Source organism: Ischnura elegans, chromosome 4, assembly GCF_921293095.1.
Source record: "Ischnura elegans chromosome 4, ioIscEleg1.1, whole genome shotgun sequence".
NCBI lineage: Eukaryota > Metazoa > Arthropoda > Insecta > Odonata > Coenagrionidae > Ischnura > Ischnura elegans.
The window spans coordinates 109,062,563-109,085,607 of NC_060249.1; the positions used below are offsets into that span (position 1 = coordinate 109,062,563).

A 23,045-nucleotide genomic window follows, 5' to 3' on the forward strand; every position below is an offset into this window, starting at 1 on the left:
CTTCCAGGTTTCCACTTAAAAGTTCTTTAAAAATTGAGAAGAGGTAAATGTAGTTTTCAAAGGCCTACACTATATATCCTGGATGTTTCAAGATGGAAGTTTAGTTTTACATCAATAATATGCTACGTAAAATCACCTGTTGAGCGGGGCTAATGATATTTCTCACTCTCCATTCTCATGATCATACTACTGTCGCAGCAGCCACTCTTCTCTGTCTAAAGCCGTTGTTGTCATATGTATATAGGAATAGCATTCAGAGACTGACCTTGATCTTATCCATAGGATGCCAATGATCCGACTTGGATTACATGAAAATTGCATTGCCCACCAAAAAACGTGATATCGAAAAATATATATGCACTTATCACTGCAAAGATAACGAAAATGATAATCACTTAATATTTACTTGTGCTTGAGCAAACGAAAACATTCCTCCATTACATTGGTCTTGATTTAGCAGGAAAATAGTATCAGGACTTAAATGGAACGCCACACAACACTCAAACACAAAAAACACGAATTCAAAACTCTGATCTGACGGAGAAATCGCGAGGAAATGTTGGTCTGCCAATAAAATATGCCACTAAACAAATATCAATCATTCTGACGGCAAACGACGTTGATACCATCATTTTTCGGGATCAGGCAATCAGATACCAGAATAATAATAGTCATTCCAAAGTATAAAGAAGTATAAATGAACACAGCACTGTCAGAACGCTACCTTAACAGCAGAAGAAAATGACAATGGTATGAGGTTCAGCGTCGAGTAAATGTTGATTAAAGACAAAAATTCATTTTTTTTTTTTTGGAATGGTGAGGCTGAACATTGAGGTGGATTGGGCCTTCCCTTAGCGGAAGAATGACGAATATTATACTAGACCGAAAATAAGTAACTTTGATGAATTACTCTGCGGATGTAATATATTTCGAAAGGGCCAACTGATTTAAAATATCCTCCTAATACCCAATTAATTAATTATGTCCTGTTCCCTCCCCTTCTTTTATACTCTCAGTCCAATGGCGGAAAACTCATTCACTATTTTTATTAAGATCTTTCTCTTATCATTATACCACACGAGATGGCATAAAACATTAAATGAACTTTCGTCTGACGGAGAAACCACGAATCAGAGTAGGCCTTCCACTAATTCCTGTATATTAATCATATTACGTGCTCTAAAAGCAAACAACACGGGTTGCATATATTTTTTGAGGGGGGAGCAGGCCAGCAGGATTTCAAAGACTGCGTGAAAGGAGGTGGGAGGGTTGTCGAGGGCTGCTGGGAAGAGGAAACCCTCCCGCCGCTGGCCGCCGTCTCCATAGAGATGGATGAGGGGGAGGGGCGCCAGTCGGAGCGTCTCCCCCCACCCCTCCACCCTCTCTCTCTGCATGACGCCAAATCATTTCCCAGGATTCCCTCCCACAACTCCTCAACTCTCCACTTCCTCCCTTTTCCTCAACATTCTTCTTCTCCCACTTCGCCTCCCACTTGTTCTTCCAATATCCTTGCCTCTTCTCAGTCTGTAAACGCGATTCCTCACTCACGGTATCCACACAACTCTCGGTACCGACATCATTCCAGGTGGAAAAAAATCTCCAGCAAAACCCAGCGAATATGGCTATCAGCGAAAGTTCAACATGACCCATCACCAAGAAGGGATAAATGTAACCAGGGACAATTATTAACCCTAATTGAAAGATAAAAATCGAAAGCTTAACATTTCAAGTAACATTGTGTTGAGGGCTAGATAATAAAGGAGAAATATAACTACCACCATATCAATGGTTGCGGTTATCTTCATTTTCACTGTTTTTGTTATCTTTAACGATATTAATATTTTTACAGTTACCTTTATAAATGCCGGTCTCGGCGGCGGCGTGGTAAAGCCCTCGTCTGCCAAAACGAATGTCGCGGGTTCGAGTCCCGCCTAGGTAGTTTGTTCTTATCCAGGGCATGGGTTGCTGTGTTCGTCCTACGCTTTTTTTCCTGAACCAAAATCCTTAAATGCGCTTTTAGGTGCGTTGAATATAAATAAAAAATAAATAAATGGTTACATCTGCAACGCGCTTGATGGCACAACAAAAACTGAAGTAAGGATTAAATATCATGAAAGTACTTAATTTCTTCCCACTTGCTCTACCAATATCCTAGCTTCTTCCTCATTCAACTGCATCTCTCCACCCACGGTACCGAAACCACACTTGTTATTGACATCCGTGGTGGGGAGGGGGAAATCCTTCCTGCTCCAGCGAAGTCCACCGAATACGGCTTTCTGCGAAAGCTCAAAATGCCCCATCGACAAGAAATGACGAAAGGTTGGATATACCCTGGGTCAAGTGCAAATCATAAAGCACCTCAAATCTTGAATTCTTAGCAAAATGTAAACATTTTACAGAGGTTTGCAAATGAAAGAGGAGGCGATTTAGACCCACATGCAATTTGCAATTTCCGAGTGGCACTTGACGTACCAAGGAATAAAAGAAACCCACAGAGTATATAATGAACAATTCATTGAACATAGCTTCAATTCTCTTCCATGCTAAAAAAAAAGCATCTTCAAATGCCCTGGTCTTTTCTCTGTCCAATAGCGAAACCCCATACATGATGTCAGAGTTACAAACATTCATGCCGACGGAAAAAAATCCATTCAGATCCAGCTAATTCCAGCGAATACGAATTTCAGCCGAAGCTCAACATGACCCAGCACTAACAAAGGATGTAAGGGAATGGATAACCCAGCCAGTTGGTATTATTCATATTCTACGAAAGACAGAACTCGAGAGCTAATACGCTGAACTTGCTAAGCGGGTAAAAATTGGATCTAGACCTGTATTAATAACAACGCCTTTTAAGGTACTTCATGGATTCATTACTGATGAAATCCCTCATAAAAAGCATGAAAATACTTGATCTCCTTTCACGCTTAAAAATCAATAAGCTTGAATCGCTGTAGGTATACGAGGGCTGCTCACAATGCAACCTCCGTTAAAGAAATTAATCGGAAGAGGTAGGGTAGCGATGTGTTTCAAAATTTGAGTCAATTTAATTGCTCAGTAATGATCCCTTTGTTCTTAAGAGAAGATAACGAAACCGTTATTGAACCAATACTTACAGCCTTTTAAATTGAGAGCTGCAATAGAACAACCCGCCAAATACGAGGCACGCGTTAATGATGAAGAGTATCGGAAAGCTATAAGAAGTTCATTGAATCAAGAAACGCGCCAAGCGGTACAAATTATTATTTTTATAAATATGTATTCCTCATCAGAGAATTCAACTCCACAAAAAGCAATGAGCCCATTTGTATCGGTAATTTAGCGTTGGAAGGGAGGAATTACTTTCCAAAAATGCGTATCAGAATTAAATTTGTAGAAATTTGATATATCCACGTCAAAAAACAAACAAACAACGATAACTTAACACACAATAAACTTGTGATAATGTCATTAGGTGCTGAAACCATGGAAGGTTAAATGAATAAAAATTTTACGTGGAAAATTGCCAGTTTTTAAATTTTAACAATAACCCATTTCTGATATTAAAAGTAGCCATTGCCATTTTCAAAACAGTACAAGGCCTCTTCGTAGTAATTTGGGATGAACAGTTTTTTTATACTTGGGGATCCTAGTTTTTTTGCTTCGATTTTTTTCAATGATTGGATAATACATAAAGTGACATTTCTCTTCACGGGGAAAAGTCGAAGTTGCGGCTTTGGTAGCCGCGCCGATGAACAGAAAAATTGGTTAGTTAGCTAAATAAATCCGTGCAGTTTTTGAATTCGTTGGCTACATTAAAAGAAAAACTCTTACTTTTTAATTAAAATAAAAAGCTTCGCTTCGTTGCAGTGAGATCCTAAAACGAGTATCGCGGTCCGTGCGGTGAGGGATGGGGGAATAGAGACATCGGGAAATTATACCGCCGAAGTAGATACATACCATTCCCCACTTCATTCCCCGAAGATAGGCATTTCCTCCCCTTCCCATCACACCCTTCGCCGATGAAATCGGAAAGGAGCGAAGCGTGGACAATCGCATTTCCTAGCATGGGCGGGGCGAGACGACCAGGGAATTGGACCACGCTGTCACAAAGGGGCCGAACATATTCACCACCGAGATTGAGAAAAAATGAGCTCACTCCTCTAAAGTGTTCCCCAAGGACGAGGCAAAAGAGGTTTGAGTGAGTGCCACACTGTGACGGTACCGCTTAAATTTATGGAACCCACTCCGAAAAGATGAAACCGAAACAAGATTATTACCACCGCATGGTCAAGAGCAATCTAAATTTGCAGCTATACCCTCCTCTTAAAATTCCGACGCCTTTCGCATATTACATTCTACTCTTAGGCCACAGACAATGAGAGGTAAAAAATATATGGGTTAGAAAAATATGAGTGGGAAGGAAGGAACTTAAAGGCATTAAAATCTCTCTCTACCGATTGCTCTGACGAAACCTGAATTGCAGTTGCAGCTGCACCCACACCAAAACCGAATATAGCAGACACATTTTATTTCGAATATGACCTAAGTTAGACAAGGGGAAGTCCCCCGAAGGCGATGTCACATATAAATCAAAAGTATGCCCATGCGAACAAGCCCTCATAAATATGGCTTTACGTCTGATTTTAAAACGGCTTCGATACTAATTTCTGATACATTCGCATCATGGCGAGTCAACCATTGGTATTAAATTAAATATTTGTAAAATCTTTTGAATATGCACGCCCGGTTAGTATGCTTGTGTGATAGCTAACGTGGTGGTTGAATGACAGAGGTTTCTAAATAGAATTACACTTTATACTCAGTTTTCTGTCACGTTGATCCCTGCATAATTCTTAACCAATAATTACCGACCGGATAATTTATTATCAACTAGCCCAGCGACGCTTACCTCCGTTTTTATCAGAAAATCTCTACGTCACTCCCCATTGTGACACCTCCTGCAAATAGTTTCATTATTTCATAAGTGGGAATCCTAACACTGAATAATGAAGCACTTCCCACACACATCTTCCCATTCGTTTTAAGGGACCTTATTTATAAGGATGTTTCCCTCGCCCTCTCTGGAAACAAGAAGAAACTTCTCTCTTCCATGAACTTCATACGTTTTTCATTAATCTTAAACTCCTCGCCATCATCATTACTTTACAATCTCACCACTCTTATCTAAAGTAAACACGATTCACTTCGTCAAAAATTAGCATCAGATCATCATGATTAGGGCAAAATTGACATTTATGAAGTCCGTTTTGCCGCCAATATATACGCCTAATATCTATAACATCATTTATAATATTATAATCAACAAGTACTATACATAATTACGGAGGCTTCCGCGGTGAGTTGATTGGTGATGGTTTTCCGGGTTTACACCGCGTTGATTCATGTTGTCCAAAACCCGAAGACGGGAGCTGGAACGCGCCCGAAACTGTCGTCCGCAAAAACATGAATCAACGCGGTGTAAACCCGGAAAACCATCACCAAGTACTATACATATATACATAGCCATTTAGCAGTACAGCCAAAAAAATTGTTAATTTTTTTGGCTGTACTGCTAAATTTCATTAGATTATGACCCATACTTTTAATTGAATTTACTTTCTTAGTTATGTGATCAACGACGCGTTAAAATTGTTCGTCACTCATGATTTGCGAAAATAACTACATATAAGACCAAGTGCAGCTATTCCTCTTAGATTTTGCGGGCTCAACTCGAAAATAATCTGCTAATCATAGCCAGTTACCACCTGCCAGTATCCTTGAGAGCGAGCCACCACCATTCACGCCTGGGATGACGATTACAGTACTAGACACGTATACGCAAAACCACGGATACCCAACTCCAAACGGGCGGTAAATACCCGGAGGTAGAGGTAAAAACCTAAATATTAACTAGAAAAATGGTTACTGAAGTAGGTAGATTAATAAATGTTATTTCTCTGCGTACTTCATCGTTCTAAACTAAAAATAACTTGATCGTAGAAAATTTTCCCAATAAAAATATAGAGCATAATCGGTCATTTGGTCGGATGGCCGACTGAATTAAAGATAAGCGTATAACCGTATCAAATCTGATCAATAATCATTAGCCATATTTAGATTTGTTGTTACATAAACTAAAAAACCAACTGATTACGGTTCTTATCAAGGCCGAATTTTTATGGGAAGCATTATATCTAAATCCTCATATTTGCCTTTTTCGATTAATAATTTATTCTTCATTTTTGCATTGTCTTCTTAAACATAGTTAAGATTAGATCCCAGGTCCTTAACTTAATTATCATCGTCATAGAATGATTAAATTTAGAGTCAAAGTAAATGAAGTGGTTGAATCCGTGCATACAGCAGGATTTTTCAATCATGACTGAGCACACATGAGGAATGGAGCGGAGAGAAAACGGTAAGAGAAAAATAAAATCTCATTAAAGTGATAGTTACGTACGACAAGGGTGAAAAGAATAGCGAGCTCAGCAAGTGATAAGCCGATGATGAGAGTTGACGGGCACATCAAACCAATGATCGGAATAATGACTCTCCATGACTACGAAGCAAGGGCCTATTAGATGCCGGCTCCACCCACTGCATTCTCGGAACTCACACACAACGGGGATTGAACTATATAGCATAAACAAGGAGGACAAAGTTGGCCAAAGGGAACCACCTAAATGATCCCTCTGCCTCCTCACACCACTCCGGCCATCCCCCATCTCCACTGAAAATCTGTCAGGGCTCGGCACCGCACGCCAGGGGTCTGGGGAGCAGGGCGGAGGGCGAGGGAGAAGGGACAGAGGAACGTAGCGAAGACTACGACGGGGGCGGGGGAGGGGATCAGGGTGATTAGAAAGAAGGAGGAAGCGGGGGCAGACGCGGGAAATGAGGAAGAGGATGAATGCTAGATTGATGACAGGGGACTTAAGAGGGGAGGAAGGCAACAGCGGGAGGCGACGGGCGACCGCGCCGCGGCGAGAGGGCTGTGGACAGCGCGGACGGGGGCGGGGCATGTACGGCGGCGAGGAAAAGACCCTTTCGAAGCAACAGACGGGGATAACGAAGTCTTGTCCCATCTTTCACGAGCCGAGAAAGGCTACGAATAAACAACTTCCCAGCCCCCTCCACATTCCCGCTCCACTGGGCTACCTAATCTTCTCTATCTCGGTGATCTCCTTTGCCCATACCGAGATCATCCGCCGACTTGGCTCGAGTAATGACGCGGATCAATATTTTTTTTTCTTGCTTTGCGAACTCCTCGAGGGATCGAGACATGACACGCTCTTATTTGCCTCGAGGATATCCGTGTCGCCACCTCGGAATTTGCCAAAGGAGAGGTTTATGGGTTTGGCGTGGTTCGTTAGCGCGTCAGTGGTCCCAAGTTGATTTATTAGATGATGAGTTACATTGAACGCTCCCAGGCTGGATTTTGCAGAGAGAGCGAATAATTATGAATTTGCTGGTCACCCGCAGGGTTGTTCATACTATCACCAAAGTTTATTGGAGGAATCGCTCGATAACAATCGCTTTGTCCATCACAGATGAGCCAACTGCGTTCCGAAACTTCAGTATTATTACCGCTCAATCGCCCTTTTTTCATGACTCATTAATGTTTAAAACTTAAGGTAATTATCATTAAAATATTCAGCTAGCCACTTAAAATATTTTCCTGTGTCCAAAACTTATTTATTTTATTATATACAAACATTATTTTCGAAAGGTATTTTTTCTATATTTGAGATACAGGTAAGCGTTGACTCAAGTCTACTCAATCCCTCGAAATTTCAAGATACCTTAGGTCTTAAATGAGTAGGTAATGCGTCACCAAAAAATACTAAATATGATGGGTAGAGAGGGAGAGGTGTGCCCTCCTTCACTCTTGTGCCCAAAAAATGCAAAAAAAAGTTTCTCGTAATACCTAACTCTTGAGAATGTGAAGACTTAACTACTGACTGAAGAAAGTGGATCGATAGTTTAAAATATAACCCTCACTTTCATACTCAAATGCACACTCAATTTTGCAAGTTTTGTTCAAAGCCCGAGGCATCTAGCCTCCGAAAACATTATAACCATTGCGTGCGTAACCCAATGAAAACTCGAAAATTTCAAGCAAGGACCCGACTGAAAAGTACATACATTTTTAAAAAGGATGAATCAATCAAGATCAGACAAGAGATCGCCATAGAAAACCGCTTCATAATAGCTTTTACCTACGGTTTGTCATCCATATACCGTACTTGTAGAGGATTTGTGGACAGAGAAACACGAAACATTCTATGCAGGCCACAGAAAATAACTGCCCGTCATTACCCTCACGATTGGCCCAATCATGCCTAACTCTTTGATTTCAATTACTGCCTTTTCAAACCATTGAAATTGCTGCCGTAACAAATGCCTTTGAAAAAAGGCCACGGTCGCTTTTGTGCCCCTCCACTTAGCATCACGTGCTAAAATTGTTCGGACGCAATCACTGGTTGGACATTCTTCGCACGCGATCTCATTATGCCAACCCCTCACTCCCACCCCATGAACTTTCAGACCACCCTTCCCCCGCGTTACATCCCCACCATAACCTCACGGCGCTCTGGATCTCATATAATCTTCATCCCCGCCCAACGGCGCGTACGGCAAATCACCAAGTCAACAAAGACGACGGCGATGAAGAAAGGAAAGTTCTGGAAGCTTGGTGAGGGAAGAGAAATGGGATTGAAAGCCCTCATTTTAATTTACGAACTGTTTTCATGGAGGAGAAGTGGGTGATTACGGGGCTGAATCAGCCGGAGATAGAACGGAGGGAGGCCTTTGATGTCCAACAAATTTGTTGAACTCTTGTCATTCCGGAAGGAAACCTTGAATGGGGTGATGGAAGACCAATGCAACGGTTGGCGAAGAAAAAAATCACGTGCTACCGTTATTTTTCGACACCATTGACGAAGCTACCGCCGTTATTTGCTCTTCAAAGCACTGATGGCTGATCCCAGTGTTTTCGAACAAAAGCACAGTGAATGAGGCCTAATAATGAATCCGGGGACAAATGGCTTGATTTCATCACAAGCTGCCAAATTATAAGTAAAAAAATAAAGCAATCGCAAGCATCCCATGTAATAAGGGATGTTCAATTTGTGATACGTTAATGAATTTTTCTGAATAATATACACATTTAAATAATATAACAAAAAAAATGGCGAAAATACACTCAATTATGATGCACATCGCAAATGTGAATACAGATTTTTCTGCTTAATCTTAGCAGTAATTGACATTCATAGATGGGACTAAACCTAATACGAAAGAATAAGAAGATCTTTCATAATTCAAAAGAATGAAGGTTACTGGAACTCTTTCTTTTGATTTGAGTTTCAATAAAATGTAAAGCATCTTTCACACTTCTCGAGATGTCTTGATCTATGAACGTGGAACAGGTCGTCTTGAATGCTAAAATGATATTCAAGACCATTCAAGATGATCTTTCATGAGTAATTATTCAACATAACTTGAATCGAGTTTAATGGCCTTTCACACGGTTGTAGAAAGCTTGAATTTACTTGATTTACCATAGTGAACATAGACGACAAAGGAAAAACGTATATCGACACCGAGAGAGAAGTATAATGATAATTTTACTTAGAGGCAAATGTTTATATCAATTTCTTGTATCACTTAACTTTGATTCTGCTTAATGCGGTAGTTAACTTCATATGAACACCTTAGCTCTTCGTTAACTTTAATGAGGGCTTCGAAACTGCCATGATGTCAACATTCATCCAGTCTCCAAGATAGCGCTTGGAAGGCTGGAAAACCTTCACTGATTGGTCAAAATGCTTTAACACCATTCGAGAACAATAGAAATTAGAACCGTTCAAGGTAAGACGAATTTGAAGGAAATGAAGGCATTCTAGAGCATACAAGATGAAATGTCCGCAGACATGACGATTAAAATGGTGTCCTATTGATTCAAGAAGGCTTGTTCAACGAGTCTTGAACGGAGTTTGACGTTAATTTGACAGTGTGAAACCGCCTTAAGAGGATGTGCTAAAGATGAGGACTCTAGATATGAAAGTAGAAATGCTTTAATGACTTCAAAAGAACTGACTTATTCTAAAAGATGAAGCAAGCACAGAGGTCACTGAGATCTTGGAATGGAAAATGACTGATATTTTGCCAGATGAGGATGGTGAGGTCACTTTAAGCATAAAGCTCTAAGCTGCATTAAAAAAACAACATTTTAGATTATTCACACAGGCAATTATGCACAAGATGATTTGTATAATTTACCTACGGCAAACGTAATTTCATACATTAGAATATAAAAATTTTTTGCACATCTTCCCACACCTTGAAAGGCTTATGAGAACAGTATCCCAGATTTTTAGTGAAAAATATAAATTTGCATGTTTAAGTATTTGCCTGCCTGTGCTAAGGAGTTTGACTTTTCGAATGAGGGTAGTGATGATGCTAGTGAAAGTTACATCTTCGTAGTAGCCGGTAAGATGAAAATAATAGCTCACACCTAAAAATGCCAGAGAAAGTCTTTGACTGAGAAAGCTACAAAAGATTATTTACATATTTTTTCTGAAGACTATGATATGAAAGTTTCAATAGATAGATACAAGGCTATCTTGATACGTGATTTTGTGTTTTCTGAGTGTCCAATTAAATTAAACTAGTAAATAACTTTACAGATTCTTTTATTACACCTCAACCTTAGATGTTGATGAGATGACCGCTGGTTCTGAGAATAAGAGAACTGTAAAGGAATCTGATGGATGAGGTCCGTAGAAATCTTTGATTAATCTTCATCTAGAATTGAAGTTTTGGTGCAAAGGTAGCAAGGGACTAAATCATGGATGCTATAAATATTCTTTAACATGTTAAGAAAGGCAGTGATGAATTAATAATAAAAGAGTTTACATTCAAATGCTAGTCTTTGGCCACAGCGGTGGCTGATCTATGGGGGGAAGGCTAAGAGGGCTATGGACCCCCCTTGGGTATCCAATTCATGCTAGATAGAACGGTAATTTTTTCTGACCCCCACTTAGCCTCCCCCCTACTCTGTATCCGGGATCCGCCACTGGGCCACAGTACGATAAAATTACTACGAGGCAAACCTTTTTCCAGAAAATGGTACATTAAAGCTTGATTTTTCCCTACAGGTAATGGTATACTAGTTTTCAATATGCTGGTGGCTTGCATTACACATATTTCGGTAACCTGAATACAGCATAAGAAATACTCAGGTCACTGTCAGGCTTCAAATAAATATTTTAAGTTATTGACCGGATTGGCTATATTACAATTGGAGTGGTCGAATGACTTTCGGTAAAAAAAAACTCAATTTTCATAAAAATTAAGCTTTATTGGAGTGAAATTGAGAAAAAACTGTGCCCTGTAACCCACCATTAAGAAGAGAGAGAGAGAACCTAGGCAGCACAAAAGATAATTTAGACGGAAATTATTCTGATAATTTGGGGCAAATTTACCCTAGTCACCATTACCCTTTCTTTACCATGTTACCGTATATCTCCGAATATAGTCCCCCCTTTTTTTCCAAAAATGGCTGAGGAAAAGTAAGGGGGGGGGGGACTATAATCGAGTGTAATCCAATTTAGAATACTAAAGGTGACCATCAAGTTATAAATAACGGCATAATGGCTAATGTTCTCGTAGTCTTCTATTTGAGTATATTTATGAGGATTATAATCGAAGATATGACTATATACTGCCACGTTTTACCGGAAATTAAGACAATTTTTGCCACAAAAGTTGTAAAGATACGATTCTTCCGATTCAAATAGCATATCGAATACGCGTTTTCACGGAATCCATCGGGTAGCAGTTAATTTTTCTTGGAAAAGTATTGTTAGAATAATTCAATCGACACTGATCACTTTATGACGCAAAACAATAAATAATTAAAATCAAAACTAAACACACACTATCACACTAATCGAACACTAGAATTGAATCAATAGTATATATACCCGTCGCTCATTTAATAGTAACACGATTTAAATCATTGCGAAAAATAAACAGATAAAGTAAACTAGTGATGGGTCGATTCCAAAATTTTATCGATTCCGATCCCGATTCCGATTCTGACATTTCGATTCCGATTCTACCGATACCGATTCCATCGATTCTGATGCCATAGGCTCCAAGAAAAATATCAATTAATTCCAGGCAACAAGAAAACTACTTTTTTAAATATTACTCTGTGAAAGAGTCAGTTGACAAAAGAATCTTTCATATCATTGCTATGTAATTAAAATATAATAGCTAAATTTCAAAACAGAACATACCTGAAAAGTGGTGTTACATGATAGGTATTACTTTAGAATATTGGCACTCATATATGTTGACAACATATATATATATATATCCAAACTACAAGGGAGAGCCCTGAGTACAGGAATTTTCATAGCTGTAATAAAGATTACATACTACGTATATGAATCATGTAATATTTGGCCCTTTCAAATTCTCAAGCAGAAAATCCAATTATTCTACATGCTCAGCCAAATCTTTTGCAAGTTTTGACTTCTCCATGTTACAGTATTAATTCCTGCAGAAAATTGCCTTTTCCTACACAGGTGTGTTATTGGGCAAGTACTTTCCCACCTAAATTGCAAGATTTTGGAGACTTTGGAATTTTTATTAAAAATTATATCAACGATTTGTTGGATCTTGAATCTTAATGGAATTCAAGTGGACGAAGCGAACAACTATAGAACTAAACTTTAGTTTTGTAGAGCCAAAAAAAATGCTATACTTCTCACGTCATTCAATCAACCTTAAAATCTCTTGCTTTTTTAAGTTCAAGAAAGAAACTAAACGCTGCAAATGAATATTACATCGGACGGACGCAGTAATAAAAAAGGCTAAAAGAGCCTTGTGGGGTGAAAACTCCCCCTACCGTGCGACTCTCCTCGGCGAGGGTGGAAAGGGAAAAAGGGTATCGCTTGTTGCCTTTCACGGAAACAGTTCATTTTTCTCTCTCTTAAGCATGCTGACTTAATCTCTTCACTTTACTTCAATACCCGAGGCATATTTCTTACGCGCGGGATGGTTCCGAAAAATATCCAATCCTTAGTATTTTCACTCGAGTAATGCGCTAAATGGTCTAGTCGATCTATACATAATCCTTTTTAACATCCTCAGTTTATTGTTTTAAGTCAATGAAGACGATTATCCATGCTTTAAATGACGATTTGCAGGACTAATGTTTTAAAAAACTTAAAAATCGGCCCGTTACCGAGCCTCAGAGGTCCGCGGCGTGTAGGTCAGCCTTGACGCGCGATTGAAAAATCGTTCTTATTTCCTTCGTCGCAAACTTTTTTTCAAGATTTCTACTTAGTACTCTTTAAAATTCTCTACTTTATATTGTGGTTCAAATTTTCCGAGTTATATTTTTCGTAAACGAAAGATAATGTCTACTTAATGTCAAATTCCACGTGAAAAACGGGTCGGCCATTTTGCGTTGTAAAACCAGACAGATGAGAGCCAAAATCTTCAAAAGTCATTGAAAGTATAGGCAAAGCACCAGATCAAAGGGATATTGCGTTTTTTATTCCACAAAACTCATATCAACGGAAAACCACTTGGACAAATTCAAAGGATTTTGAGGAAAAACGATATCTCGTGTGGCATTGAAAAATTGGTCATGTTTGGGCCTCTGTATCTCACTAAAGGTTCGCAATTATGTAAAATGGCATATAAATCAATATTTGCTGATGATTTATGAGTATTTACGCTGAGTTTCCAGTCTTTATCCCCAAAAAGGTCATTTTGGACTTTATTCAAGCTTTTTCCGATTTCGGACCAGTTAGCGCGGGGTAGGAACTAGGAAGACGATCGGCCGCCGCGGCTGGCGTAAAGGTATTCGGCGCCTACATCGACAACAACAATAGTGTATTCGGCAGACTGAAACTACCAGGCCAAGGCATTAGAATGACTTATCGGCTTTAAAAACTGCATTAATACACGAGTTTCATGATAGCGCTTCCTGTCGGCAGATTGCTGGACCTACTAGCCTCGAAAGCTCTGTAGCCTTAACTACTCGACTCGACATCCGTAATGCTACTCGAAACGCTCGAGTCGAGTACCAACTACTCGATCGACTTGAATTTTCGAGTACTCGCACATCCCAAGAAGATATGTGTTTTGTTATTACGATTACGTGGCGCGAAAATTCAAATGACTGTTGGAAATGCGGTCGTATATTTTGTTGTTTGAAGTACTGCTGGAATCGGAATCGATTTTTCGCCTTGACAAGTACTCGTTTTCGATTCCGGTTCTTGGCCGAGAATCGAGGAATCGAAGAATCGAGGAATCGAACCGACCCATCACTAAAGTAAACCTTTCGTGACGATTTCGCATTTCATTGCGGCCGTAGCTACTATATGTCCATGTGCCCGTGCGGTTCGTGTTTACAACCACTGCCTTTACCGCCATCACAGAACAAGAATGCGCAATAGTTATGCATTTTTTTCTGAAAAGGCACAATAATCAATGGCTTTAAACCAGAAGCGCCGGCATTACTGCATTTGAACGAAATCCAGCGACTCAGCATCGAAAGTGCGATCAATTTATGGAGGAATATCTTCAATTCGCCAGGGTAAGTAGGATCGATAAATTACGTCACATAATATTTCGCAATTATTTTCGCGATATTTTCTTTACTAAAAATAATTTTACGTTCAACAGTGGATCAAGTAGAAAGATGAGGATCAATCCTGCGGCAGATTAGAAACCATCAAAGACGGAGTTTCGATGCCAATTTAAACATAGCCGTTGCAGAATGCGCCGTAAATCATAGTATTCATATGACGGCTGAAAAATTTGGCGTGGAAAGAGTCTTCCCCTATGAAAAAATTGTATAAAACTGTTTCAAAATTTTATACAATTTATACAATTACCATGGCAATTGTATAAATTGTATAAAATTTTGAAACAGGTTTATACAATTTTTTCATATGGGTTTGGAAAGATTGCAAAGCGCTAATACATCGCGGAAGTCATTTCGGGGGTCTCGATGCGGCAGATTCATAGAATTAGAGGAAAATATCGTCGAAGTTGTGCACAAATGCAGAGCAGAAACTCTTTGTGTAACTTATGCAATGATTCGCAACGAGGCATTGAAAATTGATAACATATTTTTTCAGTGTTTATGTTTGGTGGAAAAAGTTTATTTCTTAATTTTATTACTTTGATATTTGTAAGTCCTGTAGTTTAATTATTTTGCTTAGCAGGCATTAGATGGCAATATTTTTATAATATTTATAATTTATTTAACACAATTTTATTTAGATTTCCTAAATTCTTCTAGTCACTTGGATTTGACATGACTTGTGATGGGTGTGTTACACTGGGTCTAAGAAAGTTTCAGGGCCAAATGCCATACTCTTTATGGGCTTTATGTTAAAGCTTATATATTTACATTGTCTGTAGTCATTTGGAAATCAAAAATATTAATAATTTGTGAGTGTTTAAAAAAATACAATAGCCTTGGATAGTTGTAAAATTTTCTCATTACTTCATTACATCTGGTTAAGGAACTATAAATTACTGATACATGCAATGGATAACAACATATTTTAGGAATAGTTATTTTGTTGTGATGGAAAATGTGTGAACAGATTTGTTCTTATTATTCACAGAAAAAAATAGTTTTTATTGACTCTAGAATCTTAACTTGCTAACCACAGAAAAACTGCCTTCCTTTGCTTTTTAAAATTTTTCCCAAAACTGGGGTCTCAAAACTAGGGGGGGGGACTATATTCAGAGGGGGACTATATTCGGAGATATACGGTATTACTCGCCTACAAAATTGCCAACAGTGAAGCGTAAAAAATATATAGTGAGGAATTTATTAAATTGTATGAGGTTGAGAAAAGTTTAAAGTAGAAAAATAAAGTTCAATATATCCACAGCGACACTGTAGTGATATTTTTCAAATTATTTTCAATTTAGTTTCGCAAATAGTTTCACATTATATACACGCCATCGATGAAAGGCTATTTAACAAAAATTCAAGTATGTACTTAAAAATTACCTGATTATTTTCGTAAATAAAAAGAGAAGAGTATAAATTTTCATCGGATAATTATTTTCGTTAGAATAATTTAATGAAGGATTGAATTCACATCTTGACGGTTAGCTATTTTGGATCCTCAACTGCGATTTGCGACTAGTGGACTGTAACGTTGGCTACAAGTGAACAAATAAACAATGAAGGAGGAACATGAATGCGACTGCAAGTGCCAAAGTAGCGTGCCTGGCAATTATAATTTTTAGCTATTACTGGAGCATGAAGTAAACTAAACTAAGTTGCCTGATACAATGCTGAAAATGGTAAAATATATAATTCAGTGGAAATTTTAACCAAAGAGTTGCATCACTTTTTGTTGTGACGCCATGGTGACACAATATACTTTTTAATAACCAATATAACTGAAATTTGGTTCCCTCAACCTCAGCTAAAGTATATTTTAGTATTTATTTACAGTGATTTCATTGAAAATTTCAGGTGAAAAAGTTTGAAAAGCAGTTTTTAGGATTCTCGTTTGGGCAAATTTGTTTCCTCGTAATCTTGCCCTGAGGAGTTCAGTGTGGAAGCTGTTGTCACCAAGTGCTCAACGGTAGAAAATTAGTTCCAAGTTTAACATTGTTTCTATTTTAAATGAACTCAAATTGGCAGTTCCTCTTAAAACATAGCTGTTATTTATTTCGGTAATTTCTCTTTCTTCGAGAACGTATGTCCTCATGAATGTGGGTTCTATTTTTGTTATTATTTCTCTTTCACCAAGTGGTTATTTCTCAATATAAATGTCATATTTGTATACATATTTAGTAACTTTTCGTCGTTCAATAAACAGTTATTCTTCAACATCAATGTCGATTTCATTCATTTATCATGCATATGAATGCCTATTCGTAGTTCCAGCCAACTACACGCCAACTACCGGGCGAAAGTAGAATCACTGGTCCGGGTATACTTTTGCGCACGGCTCATTTAGAAAAGATTCTTCTGAGGAGAAGTAGTGTCGTTTGCTTGCAATGGAGAATATTCCAATGCCTTTTTCTCCAAGAAAAGGGAAATCTAACAAGAATTGCTGTGTGCCACAGTGTTCTTCCAAGGCCTGTAGGGACACCATAGTTCAATTTCACGAATTTCCAAAGCCAGGCGATGTTTTCTATCTCAGGAATGATTGGGGTGACATGGAGAAGGTCGATCGACGGAATTTGTGGACTCACCGATTGAAAATCGGGAAAAAGGCGACGAAGAGCATGCGTACGTATTCCATGCAGGGACAATGGGCATACATAAAATATATGTATTTCTTTTTATCTGCACATATTTTCTGAGAAACAGATGCCATTATGGAAAAGCATTGGTCTAACCTTTGGGGGTATAATTGGTCTTAGCTAAAGGGGCTGCTGGTATTTGGGCAATAAGTTGTGCTTTACCCTTAGATAAGTCTAAATCTTGAATTAGATCACTTAGGTCCTCGTATTATGGGATAAGGTGCTCTTTTTGACAAGTCTGGGGTTCTTCTACATCAGGGCTGTAATATTCATCTCGATGGCTAGGACCTGCTTCCACTACCGGTGTAGCTTCGTTCACTAAGGCATTAGAATCATCGAGGGTGCGAGTAGCTTGAGCTTTAGGGATAGGATTAGTATCAGTACGCTTCACCGGGTGAATTGCTGATGGTAAATTCAGATAAATAATTTCAGAATTGTTTTTTTAACCCATAGTGTCGGTTTCGCAAAAATAGCATTCGTTAAATGGAAAGTGGGTTCAACTCAAACCATTGGTACTCCGAAATTTTGAGAACGATTTCCCCAGTTTAGCCATTCACAAAGACTTCTATGACAACCACTGCAACAGAATTTAGTGGCCCACGATTCGCATTGGTCACCAATTTTACACCCGAAATAAAATTCATAAGATTTCCGCGCAATTGCAGTCATCGCTTTCATTTGGTCTTTAAACACTAAATCTCCACTGGTGTTATAAAACGAATTGGGATGATTTTTGCAGGATCGCTGAATGATCGCGAGAAAGCACTTTATGGATCGCAAAATAACACGCTAACACGCTAGAAAAATGAAGAAAGAGTAATGGAAAAGAAAAAAAGAAAGAAAAATGAAAAGAAGTTTAGATTAGGGATTGTTTTCCCCAATTTAGGGGTTGCGTAAAAATGGAGGGTGATAGAAATAAAAGGAGGTCATTTTCGGATTCAGCGATCCAAAATTAGCCAGAAACACCCTAAATTGTAGCCGGGCATTTTTTGAACTATTTTTTGCAGAACAGTGTAATTGTATGGTACTCTTGCCACTGACTTGATGAACACTGCAACATCCATAAACTAGTAGTAAATGATTGGCATTTAGTAGTATTATTTATGAATACTAAAGGTTAAATTAATGTAGCATAAAATGATTAACCACTAACAGCTACTAATGCACTAATAATGCACTTATGAATCCATTGTTTGTAATCGACTAATGAATTTTACGTTTATGCTTACTATTGCCTACTATCACTCAACATCTATGCTATTGTTCATTATATACATTAATGATCTCTGCTCCCGCATTAGCAGTAAAATACGTTTATTTGCTGACGACGCTGTCATCTATCGCGAAATTAGTGATCTCGCTGACTATGAAATTCTATCATCTGACTTAAACAACGTTCATTTGTGGAGCCAAGAGTGGGGACTCAAACTTAATCTGAGCAAATGCATGGCGGTACATTTCTTGCGGAATTCGTCCAACTCTAACCATGTTTATGCAGTGGATGGCATTAATGTAAAGGCAACAGACGAAGTGAAGTACCTGGGAGTTACGATAACCTCGAACCTCACGTGGGGAACACATATAAACAATGTTTGCGGCATAGCCCTGAAGAAATTAGGATTCGTCAAGCGTATTGTGGGAAGATTTTCGGATGATAAAGTAAAGGAAAGGTGCTATTTTGCTCTCGTCCGACCGCACCTTGAATATGCAGCGAGCATATGGGATCCGGTGCAGAAATACTTAATCCGCGAACTGAATAAAATTCAAAGGAAGGCTGCGCATTTCGTCAAAAACTGCTACGGGCGTACAGACAGTGTTACCCAGATGTTAAGCGAGTTAGGCTGGGAGCCGTTGGAGACTCGGAGGCTGCGCGCTAGGCTTAGATTGCTTGAACAATTGAGAATGGATATCTTTAAGAGCGACACAGAGAACATAATATTAGAGCCACACTATATTTCCAGGTCCGATAGATGTGATAAATTAAGAGAGATGTTTTGCCGAACGGATAGATATGCAAATTCGTTTTTCCCCCGAACCATAAAGGACTTTAATAAACGCTAGTCCCAACTTCGTTTGAGCACTTAATTTTATTTTTAGCTGTAAACGGCTGGTGTCCTAACACCCCCTGCCACACGACTTTTAGGCGGCTTGCGGGGTATTATGTAGATGTAGATGTAGATTGTGCAAATGATCTAAAGGCTATGCTTGAGGAGGTTCTCGGGTATTGCTGCGTAGGTAACATTCTCACTCCTCCTACTGGGAGCTTTACTTTCATAAAAAGAGCGATGAAAGAAAGACACCCTCCTCAAGATGACGACCACAAGGGGAAGAAGCCACTTACATACGCTAAACTTCCATACATCTCCGGAGTCACCGATAGAATCGCAAGAATCCTTCAAAAAGGCAACATTAAGACTCGCTTCTGCACCGTGAAGAAGATTCAAAATATCCTACCTTCACCGAAGGATAGCCATCCTCCCCTTCAATTTATGGGAGTGTATGAGGTTCCCTGCTGCTTCGGCAGAAGCTATGTGGGACAGAGCAAGCGTTCAATCTCCCAAAGGCTTAAAGAGCACGAAAGAGCGTTAAAATTACATCATTGGGATGCATCAGCTGTCGCTGAACATTATTCCTCCAGCCCTGGGCATAAAATAATGTTTGACGCTACACGGGTATTGGCGAAGACGAAAGAATATCATCCGCGTCTTATGCGTGAATCCATCGAGATAGCTAAAAGGCCTAACAACTTTAATAGGGAGGATGGATATAACCTCAGACGTATATGGAGAGGGTTTCTGGCCCAATATAATGACCAACGGCTATCGCCTAAAATTCAAAATGAGGTCAACAATGGGTAACGAAACATATATAAGCTCGGGACGAGAACGGTTTCCTCCCATTCTCTTGATAACGCTCCCAGTAGGAGGAGTGAAACGTTGATTAAAAATGTTACCTACGCAGCAATACCCGAGAACCTCCTCAAGCATAGACAAAAGAAGCTGCGAAATTCTTCATACGAAGATCTAAAGGCTTGCATTTTTCTGACTGCCCCGCTTTGCAAGAACAATCAAACTTCCGGATCTCGATTTTTTCATCAGTTGTTAGGCTAATGAGACCGTTTATTTGAAGCGGTTCCTTGGTAAGGCCACTTGTTTGAAGAACAAGAGCCATTATTTTTTATTCACAGCCATTTCTTTGGTGAAGCCCCACAGTGATGACCAAACCCGCGTTTAAAACGCACTCCCCTTCAACGATATTTCGTTGGCTGCAATTTCCACCCAAATATCGCACAATTACTTCGTAGGTCACAAAAACTTTGCCACTCATGTTCCTTAGAGTACAATTTAGTCCGAAAACGAAGAACGGTGCCGATCGGCGCAATCGTATCCACAACAATAAGGTGAATCACGGAGATTGCAATTGAAATGTGTTGTTATTCACGAGAAGTATACCCGGACTGACGGCCATTTTGGATTATGACCTCAGCGATGACAGCGCCGCTAGTGGTGATTTGGTTTCCGAATAGCGCATTAAAGCTATGTACTGTTAGTTCACAATAGCACAGATAGAGAGAGTGTCGTCATGTTTATTACAAAGCTCCACAGATGGCTCTGATGTCACATCAGGAAGTTTTACCCGGAAAAAGTACAAATTTTACCTATGTTTTACCACGAAATTACCCGAATTTTACCACTTAAATTTACAAATATTTTACCCGTTAAAAAGCAGGTTACCCATATTTTACCACAATTTTACCCATGTAAAATTAGGGTAATAATGGGGTAAAACGTCTTTTGTGCTGACTGGGAAGGCATCAGCATATCATATTAAATCTGCAATCTTTATGGTAGCTTTGCTAAGCAGGAAACACAAAATCTCATCCTAATATGATTGAAAACCATGACATAATTCTAAAAATTTACTTACAAAGACCAGCATTATGAAAAATGCAGCAATATAAGAAGTTCTGGCCATCCACATGCTGACAAATCGGTAATGTTCTCCAGTGACAACATTTCTGAAATTGAGGAAAACAATGTCAGACTACACTATTTTTCATTTTAGAATCACAGAATACATATATGATTATTTGTTTGCTTGAGCAAAAAAATTAGGGGCAACCAATGCAAGTTTTTATACACATTTCTCTAATTGAATCATCTACCATCAAAACTTAACATTTAAGCACCGAAATTACATTTTTGATTTGTCAATTACTCTTAATGTCACACATCCTACTTTGGTTATTGTATCACCTAGAATTTTTCCCCACTCTCAATTATTGCAAAATACTTGGTCATCAATCACTAATGCATGGTGTATAAATACATGATGACACCAAAGTGTCATCTCAGGCACAAAAAATATGTGGAAGCATACTAATGATTCACTGATCAAATATGTATATATAGCCTTCCTTGGTGTATTTTCCTGAGACAAGTGTTTAGTAGTTATTTTTCCTTAACTTGAATTCTCGGAGTAGAAGACGTAGAAGCATCTATGAGCAGCAATAACATCACTCATTACTTGACTTAATGAGACCTCTATGTTTATTGTTTCAAGAGTGCTAAAGATGGCACAATTGTGCTGCATGCTCACGTAACTGCGTCCCGATATGACTGCCCCTCATGCACCTTTGTGCAATTCAACTTTTTTTTCACAGTGATCGGAATATTGTTTCTACCGTCATACAGCCATTAGATACATCTTAGCAATCCCAGACAATCCAAGTCCTTTATCACATAGCTACACATCAAGTAACACACAGCCACCAATGCACAGTTTTTGGAAAAGAGTGCCAATATTGAATGAACTTCTCTTGGATTTGCTAGAGGGTGAGAAAAATTAAGCCAGCCTAATTTTTATTTAAGGCTGTCTTCATTTTTTTGACCCTCATTCAAACCCATGAGAAGTTCATTCCTTGTATTAGTCAGAAAAGTGCTATATTGTACAAACACAATAACATTGTTTTGCAATACATAGACTCTCCTTAATACGAACAACGTTATTACGAAGTCCTCGTTATTACGAAGCAAATCGTTGGTCCCGAGAAAAGGCCTATCCAAGCTATAGTAAAAGAAACGTTATTGCGAAATTTTCGTTTTTACGAAATTACGAACCTCAGTCCCGGTCCCCGCGGCTATAAAATGAACTTTATTACGAAGTTCCACGCATAAGCAACGGCATTTATGTGGATATTCACTACACTAAGTTATAATAATCACGCCGCGTTTAAGTTCTTCTCGTGAACTGTGCCCAAGAGCGTCAATTACGGTTCTTTCTCCAATGTACACGCAACATCACATAATAAGTTTCATTCCTGTGGAGCCATGGTGACCCACTCGTAACCGCCCGTAAATTGGACGTACAGTTAGTCCTCTTCCTACGCACATTCAATTTACAAATTTTCAGAGATAAGAGCATTTAAAATTTTCAAATTTCGAATTTGGCGCCTTTCGATTTGGCCTATACTTCGCGGTTTGGCTTGGCGTAGAGGAACTCTCACTTTGGGCACAGTCTGAACAAATTATCATTGAATCCGGTTTGAATTTATGAACTGTTCAGCATTTCGCCCGTTCATCCTTACCGCGAGGAGTGATTTTTTCGGCTCCGTCTGCGTCGCACGCCCAGCTACATCAGTTCGTAATATCGTGAGCTAGAGCACTATTATGATGCAGTGGTGCATTTTGTAGGATGACCGTACGTCTCAATGCAATTTCATACAGTCCGGCCGGCTAGTCTGCCCGACGGCA

At 39.0% G+C, this 23,045-nt stretch overlaps 1 protein-coding gene across 3 annotated transcripts in view; it reads right to left on the reverse strand.

Moving 5' to 3' along the window:
* Positions 1-23,045, reverse strand: part of LOC124157878 (membralin) — a 185,145-nt gene that overhangs the window by 132,278 nt on the left and 29,822 nt on the right. For all 3 annotated transcript variants that reach the window (XM_046532944.1, XM_046532942.1, XM_046532943.1), the window contains exon 8: positions 21,220-21,310. In XM_046532944.1, the coding sequence (XP_046388900.1) occupies positions 21,220-21,310 (91 nt within the window). The remainder of the gene's footprint in view (positions 1-21,219; positions 21,311-23,045) is intronic.